Source organism: Pezoporus flaviventris, unplaced genomic scaffold (genome assembly GCF_033815535.1).
Source record: "Pezoporus flaviventris isolate CSIRO_AGI_PZ_B2104156 unplaced genomic scaffold, CSIRO_AGI_Pfla_v1 ptg000007l, whole genome shotgun sequence".
In the NCBI taxonomy this organism is placed as follows: Eukaryota; Metazoa; Chordata; class Aves; order Psittaciformes; family Psittacidae; genus Pezoporus; species Pezoporus flaviventris.
In genome coordinates this window covers 84398340-84407055 of record NW_026892555.1, presented here as the reverse complement: position 1 = coordinate 84407055, position 8716 = coordinate 84398340, and the positions used below count along the sequence as shown (strand labels likewise).

The following is an 8716-nucleotide window of genomic DNA, read 5'->3' as shown; positions in this document are numbered from 1 at the left end:
TCCAGGCTGAACAGCCCCAACTCTCTCAGCCTGTCTTCACAGGAGAGGTGCTCCAGCCCCCTGATCATGTTCATGGCCTCCTCTGGACTTGCTCCAAAGGTGCTGGTTTGTACAGGTTAGAGACAAATTCCTCAGTGCGGCCTCAGAGGTAATCCCTGGATCACCCAGAGCACAACTGAGCTCTATGCATGGGGAATCCTTCCAGCTTGGATGCTAGGACTTTCCCTTCCTTCCCACTCCAGTGTGTGTTTCCCTCAAGCAGATGAGCTACCACCTGCAAACTACTCATGATGGGAGATTCTGTAAAGGAAATGGACACTTGGGAGGGAAGCATGCTTTCATTCCCTATATCCCCTGTTAAAAAAATCAAGTTCAGAGCTTCATTTATGCATTTTATTCCTTTTAGGTTCAGGGTAGTTTACATACGAGATTATCATCCCAGTTACCTTCATGTGGACAAAAAATGGCAGAATTTATCAAACATCTTTTTTCCCTTCTCATATTAGGCAGGGAAAGGTGCCGAGTATGGCCCCCTGCTCCTGTTTCACTTGGCTTTCCCTGGGATGGCTGCCTGCATCTGGGGCTGTCCCATCATCACTCATCCCTGCCCTGATGCCACTTGTCAAGATAACAGGGCAGCTGAGCCATCACTACCTCCCAGCACTGTGGGTTTAACCTACTTTGAAGGTGAACTCTGTTTCTTTGGTCAAGCTCCAGATTAATCTAATCCTTAAATAGTGTTGCTCCTGCTCTTGAATTGAAAAAAAAGAATCTCTGGGCTGGGTGCAGGGACAAATCTTGTGTCTTGTTTCACAGAATCACAGACTGATTTGGGTTGGAAGGGACTTTAAAGCTCACCCAGTTCCAACCCCCTGCCATGGGCAGGGACACCTCCCACTATACCAGTTTGCTCAAAGCCCCGTCCAACCTGGCCTTTAACACTGCCAGGGATGGGGCAGCCACAGCTTCTCTGTGCAACCTGTGCCAGTGCCTCACCACCGTTGTAGAGAAGAATCACTTCCTTACATCTTAACTAAATCTGCCTTTTGTCAGCTTAAAGCCATTCCTCCTACACGCCTTTGTAAAAAGTCTCTCTCGTCTTCTCCAGGCTGAACAAGCCCTCCTCTCTCAACCTCCTTCACAGGAGAGGTGCTCCGGCCGTTGGAGCATCATTGTGGCCTCCTTGTGTGGGGGGCCCCAGAGCTGAACACAGCACTGCAGGCGGGATCCAACTCCCCTCCTGCCCCACGGGCACGGCCTGTGCCCGGAACAGGTGTGCGGGACACCTCAAGCCGGGAGGTCACTCGCGGGGCCCGGCCTGTCCCTGGTCCCCAGCCCCGCACGGGCTCCGCTGCCAGGGCAGCCCGCCCCGCCTGCGACCTCTACCAGCCTACAGCGGGCCGCTCTTCTTCGTAAAAAGGGCGAGTGGGGCTTTTTCCTCCTCTCCATCCCCCATTTTATATTATTTATTATTATTATTATTATCATCATCACCTACTTATTTATTTATTTATGTGAACCCGCGCAGCTGCAGCAGCCTCCCGCGCGGGGCGGCAGAGGCGCGGAGAGGGTCGCGCTCCCTCCGCGCAGGGCCGGCTTCCTCCGCGCCGGCGGTGGCCCGGTCCCCCGTCCACTGCCGCCCCTCCGCGCCACTCCTCCCCGCCGCCGCCCCGCTGCCGGCCCCAGGCCCGCGCCGCGCTGGAGGGCGGTCCCGGTCTGCGCGGGGCTGCTCGCAGCCACCCCCTCCCCATTTCCCCCTTTTCTTGAATGAAGCGTGAGGCGGAGCTCTAGCGAACCACCGCGCCCGCCTGAGCTGCGCGGGGCCGGCGCCGGAGCCGCAGCCGGAGCCTCCCCCTCGGGCTCCGCTCCTCCCCGCCTCTCCCCGCCCCCGCCGCTCCGCTCCGCTCCCCGCCGCCGCCGGGAGAGCTCCCCGCCCGCGCCCGCCGCCGCCGCCGCTCGGAGACGCCGCCGCCCGGAGCCGCCGCCGCCGCCGGCAGCAGCAGCGCGGAGCGCCCGGAGGAGCCGCCCGGAGCCGGCGGGGTGCGCGGGCGGGCGGGCGGGCGGGCAGCGACGCCGCGGCCGCGGTCCCCATCGGCACCGGTCACACCGCACACGCGGCCCGTCCGCGCCCCTCCTCGGCAGCGCCAGGGGCTCTTCCTCCTCCGGTACAAAGCTGCTCGCTCGGCAAATGGCACTTCGCCCCGGAGCCGCAGTCAAAAGCAATTTTTCTCCTTCATTTTTATTTTCGTTTTTCATTATTTTTTTCAAGCTCTTTCTTGTGAAAAAGAATTAATTTCCTATACATTTTTTTTTTTTTTTTTTTTTTGGTGCGTGCGTGCGTGTGTGTGGAAGCACCGGGCTCTCCTGCGATCGGTGTCTGAATGAAACTACGTAAATGCATATGTCTGTACGTTGCACTGGAGGGAAAAACGGAGCACTTCTTCTGCACGAGCTTGGATTCAAATGTGATTCATCTGGTCTCCAGGATTTTCCGTCTCTTTGGGGTTGTTCGCCTTCCCGGGCTGCGAGGCGGGATTTTCTGAGCCTTGACACATCTTTGGAGATGGCTGTTAAACGGGAGTCTGGGAAAAAACATTTGAAATCCTAGAGAGAGATATTTTTTTGTGTCCCTTTCCCACCCCTTTGGTGACTTGAAGCATCACAGCAGCCAGAATTTAACGTTTCTGAACACTTGCGATGTTTGGGTTCTGTTGTTGCTATTTTTTTTTCTAGAGGAAACATGACAGAGGAACATATTTATAGTCCAAGTAAGTACTTTACAGAGGAAATTTAGTTTGTGTAACTTAACAAAAAGCAGTGTTGAGGTTTCTAGCCTAAAGTGCATTGGATTAACGTCCATCCGAGGCTGTTTAGCAGATCGTATTGAATTGCAGCTTCTACGGTGCGTGTTCGTCTGCTCCTTCATGTCCGTGTAGTTCGTCACCGAGGGGAGAATGCACCTGATCTTGAGTCCATATAATACTTTTTAAGATGTATTTCAACACCAAGGAGGAGATGGTCCTAAAGTAAATTTAGAGTAAGTAGTAAATGTGCACCTGGAAGTAAAGTACTTACAGCATTTTAATCCCTATTTATACCGTGCATCTCAAAGCGAGGAGGAAACACTGAGAAGACAAAAGTACCTCCAAGAACTCCCCCACACCACCATGAATGAAACTGTGCCCCATACAGTAACTGGATTATAATTTTTTTTTTGTGTGTGTTACTAATTTTATTATTATTGGCTTCTTTACTTTTTGGGGTTCATCCTGCTCCTCTTCTTCCTCTCTCCCTCCCTCTTGCTGCTTCCTCTTGGGAATTATGGCTCATCCGGGGAGAAGAGGCTACGATAACCGGGAGATAGTGCTGAAGTACATCCACTATAAACTCTCACAGAGGGGATACGACTGGGCACTACTGGGCGAGGACAGGGCACCCCTGCCTCCGGGTCTCTCTCCTCCTGCTGCTGCTGCTCCTGCGGTTGCTGCTGCTGCTGGGACTTCCTCTGATCACACTGGGCTGGTGTCTCCACACCCCGAGCCCCCCGGCTCGGCTGCTGCTAGCCACGTGCCCCTGGCCGAGGGGCTGAGCCCTGTGCCCCAGGTTGTCCACCTTGCCCTGCGCCAGGCAGGGGACGAGTTTTCCCGCCGCTACCAGAGGGACTTTGCCCAAATGTCCGGCCAGCTGCACCTGACCCCCTTCACGGCCAGGGGCCGCTTCGTGGCGGTGGTGGAGGAGCTGTTCCGAGACGGGGTTAACTGGGGCAGGATCGTGGCCTTCTTCGAGTTTGGCGGCGTCATGTGCGTGGAGAGCGTCAACCGGGAGATGTCTACTCTTGTAGGCAGCATCGCCGCCTGGATGACCGAGTACCTGAACAGGCACCTGCACAACTGGATCCAGGACAACGGAGGCTGGGTACGTCCCCCAATTGCTTGTTCTTGCTCTCGGCTCGGGCCCGTGGCCGGTGGGCTCCAGGGTGGGCAGTGCCCCAGGGGTTGCGCTTGTATTGGGGTGACCAAAAAGTTTCCCTGGGGAGCATCCGCGCTGGTGTGTGCCAAAGCAGTATAGGCCTTTTGCCAGCTGTCGAGTTTCACCTCTCTATGGGATTACAGTGGTTTGGGATGGGGGAAGCAGCTGCAGCTCGGGAGATTGAAAAGGATGAGAAGCACTCGTCATCACGCTCCACTCTCCTACCTCTGTCCACCCTCGCCTGGCCAAGGCAGGGTCCTGCAGCAGGGTGGGAAGGTGCAGCAGAGGCACCTGCCCAGCTGTTGGATGCAGGCGCATCGTGTCAGGTCCCAGGCATGGGAGCAGTGGGGAACACGTGTGTGTGTGTGTGCCAGCATCCCTGCCCATTGCAGATGACACTCCAGGTGGCAGACACAGGATCTTGGTGCTACAGGCAGACAGGTGACCATCGGTGCTGGTGTCTGCAGCTGCTGTTGCAACTGGAGTGGGGTTTCATGCTGTAGGGATGTGTCTAGTGTAAAAATCTGATTTTGTCTTGAGATGAAACAAAGGTGCTAGGGGATGTGTCCATGGGATTCTTCTGGAAAACAGGCATTTGTTGTGATCCGATGGATGACTGTGTTTCTGGGGTAGAGATCACCGCTGGCAAGGGCTGGCTTCAGCATCGTCCCGAAAGGGATGATTTCCATGTGTGGAAAAAGGACAGCTTGTGTACTGGTAGTCAATCAAAAGCCTCTCCTTTCGCTCGCTCTCTTCACTAGATGAATAACCACACCAAAATTGGAAGGGTATTTCTTTCCTTTTTTCTTGTACTAATTGATACACTGTAGCAAAATGTGGTCCCAGCTGCTCTCCAGCAAACCCAGCCTGTTGTACCTGTAAAGTTCATAATATTAAGGCATTGGAGGAAGAAATGGCAAAAGTTATACTGAAGAAGAAACTTTATATATATTCTGACAGCCAGCATAAGTCACTTGGAAATGAAGGTTGGCTAGGTAGGACACTGGCAATTCCAGGTCCAGTCCCTGTGAAATACAGAGCTGACTCGATTACACAGCACACGTTTAAGAGGTGTGTGTAAAGGAATGTGTGTGTTTCCCAGTTAATGTGGTTTGAAAGCCTGGCGTTAGTGATGCGTTACTCAACTCAATTTTTAGCCTTGGGTCCCTTGTGAAGGCAGTGTCAGGCCAAGTAACATGCCACCTGCATTGACCACCTCTGTTAAAAAATTAAGATGCTGCTACCCGCTGCTGAATGTGCCTGACTAACAGATACATGTGTCTGGGGATCCAGAGGACATCTACTTGCTGCTGTAATGAAGGGAGTAAGGCTCCCCATTGAAATAGGAATCCCAGGAATCCCCGTTGAAAACCCTCCCCAGGAAAACCCCTGAGGAGTGCTGCAGACCCCTGGTTGCTTGTCATGTTGGAGGCAGGGGCATTCTCCTGCTTTCCCCTGCTCCCACCAAGGAGAGCAAAATTCAAGGTTCAGGGGCCAGAAGGGGGAGCAAAAAATGTGTGTGCGTGTGTGTCCATGTATTTATATACAGATATACAAATATGTATATACAAATATGCATATATATACAGACACGCCGCACACACACACACAGAGTGACTCCAAGTGCTTAGTGGTTAGGACCACACTTGGGAGAGGGAGACCTATCTCCTGATCCCCTGTTTCATGGATCAGTACAGAGGGTTTGTCAGTGTTTTGTTGTTTTTTTTTTTTCACAAAACAGATAACTGGGGGGAAAAAAAATCTGCAAAGAATTGAGGCTTTTGGAGACCTTGTCTGGTTAAAAGCTGAGCAGCTAAAGGGTTAGGGATTTTGCAAATGCACTTCTGGGCTGGGATGCCTAACTTGTGCGTAAGTCCCTCCTCAGGCTGGAAGCCCATTTGTGGAGCTGGGGCCCTCGGTTCGCTCCAGAGCCAGTGAAGTCATTCTGTTGACTCCAGTGAGCTTTGCATGAAATCCGTAAGCATGCTGGAGATGTATTGTCCTGCGGGTGTATTGTGTAAAGAGAAACATAAATAATGAATAAACCTGAGAATGTGAAAAGACAGGTGTTACCAGGCGTGATTGGCCAGATGAGGCGAGTGCTGGAGCTGTTTCTCGACGGTTAGAAATGCGGACTGTAAGCACTGATTGCCTTTAAAAGGAAAAGATGCTTCTTATCGATAGCAGTTTAGCTGTTTATTGAAGTTTCCTATAAACAAAAGCTCCCGAGTTTGGATGCATGTGATGCCATTTACTGCCACGTGTTATTTGTAATGTACACATGGAAGAAGATGTGCAAAATCTTCCCCAAGGTGGCTTTTGCCTGTCTGTCTGGGAACTGTCTGGTACCTTTGAGCCACGGGATTATTAAACATAGGCAAAATTCTAGCTGGTTACAAAGAGCAAAAGACTAATGTGAAGCTGCAAACACAGCTTTTAGGATCCTCTCTTCAGATGGAAAAAATAGAATGGCATTGGGGTAGTAAATTTAGATTTTTCTTTCTTTCTTTTTTCTAGCTTTTGGGATCTGTCAGTGGGAAAGGATGTTTTAATATATGCACTCGATCTTCAGCTTGGCACTTGCACCATTCCCCATGTATGAACCTTACTAAAGCATCATAAGTGGTTCTTCCAAAGTAATTTATCACCTTGTAGGAGGTGAGGCTTTGTAGAACTTCAGTATAGCTGCCTGTGAGATCTCCATGTCACACAGTCTGCCATAACAAGCAGGAGCACCGGCTGTTGTAGTCTTCTCCTTTATGTTGTGGCTCCCTGGTATGTTGTAGAGTGGAAAGTTTATTAGAAGCTGTGTTGTAGTAGAGAGGAGAGCATTGGAGTTAGTCATGAGCATGTGTTATACAGTGAGTAAGTTGGGCAGCATGTGCTTTGGGCCTCTTGTATGGGCCTATGTCTTATACTCAGGCCAGAAGTTTGGTCAGCATATCTTTCTTATTTATCTGTTTGGTTTGAATTGGTTCTGTAAGTTGGCAATGTATTTCCAGGACATAAATTCTTTCCAAGGAAATTTGGATTCCAAGGAAAACGAAGAAGGAAAGAAGCATATCCAGGGGCAGGTTGGAAGGGGATCTAGCTGCCGGAGTATAACTTTTAGGCACTAGACATCGCTGTTAATGGTGTCTGAGAACTGTTAATACCCTTACAATACACAGCGTCATGAGTTTGTTAGAAACTCAGAAAAAGCAACATACAGGGACTACCTGCACTGAGGCTGTATTATTCACTTGCGGTTCTGGTAGCAAATAAATGCAGATTTCAACGATTTTCACGTAGGCCAGAATACCGCAATATTGTACTTCGGCCTGATAACATCTTAATTGTGTTACAAAAGAAATAAGAGGAGAACCAGCTCATCTCTGCAATTTCACGGTACTTGGTATAAAGTACGTTTTCTGACTGACAACTTAATGGCGTCGTTTCATGTTTTAGAGCCTGGTGTTTGAGCTGCAGAAGGACAGGCTTGGCAGCAGGCTGTTGCACTTGGCGACTTTTGACTTTGACATAGGGAACAGTGAAGCGATGGAGCCGGAGGAGGGGAAATAACCGGGTTGGTCATGTAGTGATGGCTTCCCTCTTTGGATACACCACCTAACATATGTGGGAGTTATGCTCAGCTCTGGATGCTTCTAGTCCAACATATGGCTTCCTCCCTGAGCTGTTCAAAAAAAAAGCAAGAGCATGAGAGCCATAGGAGACACAGGCACTATAACGTACGTGTAGACAAGTACATTTTTGATGTAAAGAATGTAAAGAAGCCCAGGTGAGAGAAGCAGCATTGCGTTGAAAATTCAGCCAAAAAGGCATTATTTAAAATTACAATATTTACGTTTGAGCCAGGAATGTGCTGTTTTCATCCAATTCTGTACTTTTATTGTGGTTCTTTGTTGTTTTTGAGAGTTACGGCCAGACATCGGGAAGGATTTAAATGTCTGAATTGGACCATAGGTGAAAGACAAGTGCTTGCATCCTCTGAGTGCCTGCCTAGCCAGAACAGTGGGAGAAGTCCCTGGCTTCTCTTTGCTTCTTGCCCAAGCCAGCTGGAAGCTGCTCCTGCCTGAGAGAGGGGAGCCACTCAGCACACTGTAGGGAACACTGTTCCCAAGAACCTCCATGTCCCAGAACCGGCAGGCATCCTCTAGCCTGGCCGCTGTCACTCACATACCATCCTCATGCACAAAAACAGTGAGGGAGAAAGAAGCCCCTGCTTTTCCTGGTGGCTCCTTGGTCAAGGCCTTTCCTGAGGTAACAGGACCTTCTCCAGCCTGTCAGGGGTGTATACACCCTCATCTCTGACATCTCAGGAGGCTTCACCTGCCGGATGGCTGCTGGTGTTGCTGAGGTGTCCTCCCCTTTGGCAATAGGGCTCTTCCTCCTTTTGCAGGGGTGAGATTTCATTTGGTGAAGGAAGAACCAGGGTGTCTAATTCCCACAATCTGTTTTCTCAGGTGGCTGTCTACAGCCAAATGAATAAATGCTTCTTGGATCAGCCACTAGACCCCAGGTTTCCCTTCTCCTGGGTTGGCTGCCCTAATCACTGTGTTTCCTCTTTTCTTTTTTTTTTTTTTCCTAGTAAATCATTAATTTTCTGTGCTCGATAGCATGCCCTGGGGAGGAAATGTGGAGAGCCACTGTGCCCTGCAACGGTCCAGAGCCCCTGAGTGAAGGTTAGGGATGGCAAACACTTCTGCCTCCAGGACAGTGCTGGAGGTCATGGATATCAGTGTGGTGC

General features: G+C 50.7%; 1 protein-coding gene across 1 annotated transcript in view; it reads left to right on the top strand.

The window, feature by feature from the left end:
• Positions 1–2038: 2038 nt before the first annotated feature.
• Positions 2039–8716, top strand: part of BCL2 (BCL2 apoptosis regulator) — a 98155-nt gene continuing 91477 nt past the window's right edge. The window contains exon 1 of the mRNA XM_061449306.1: positions 2039–3915. Coding sequence (XP_061305290.1) covers positions 3322–3915 — 594 coding nt within the window. The 5' untranslated portion in view covers positions 2039–3321. The remainder of the gene's footprint in view (positions 3916–8716) is intronic.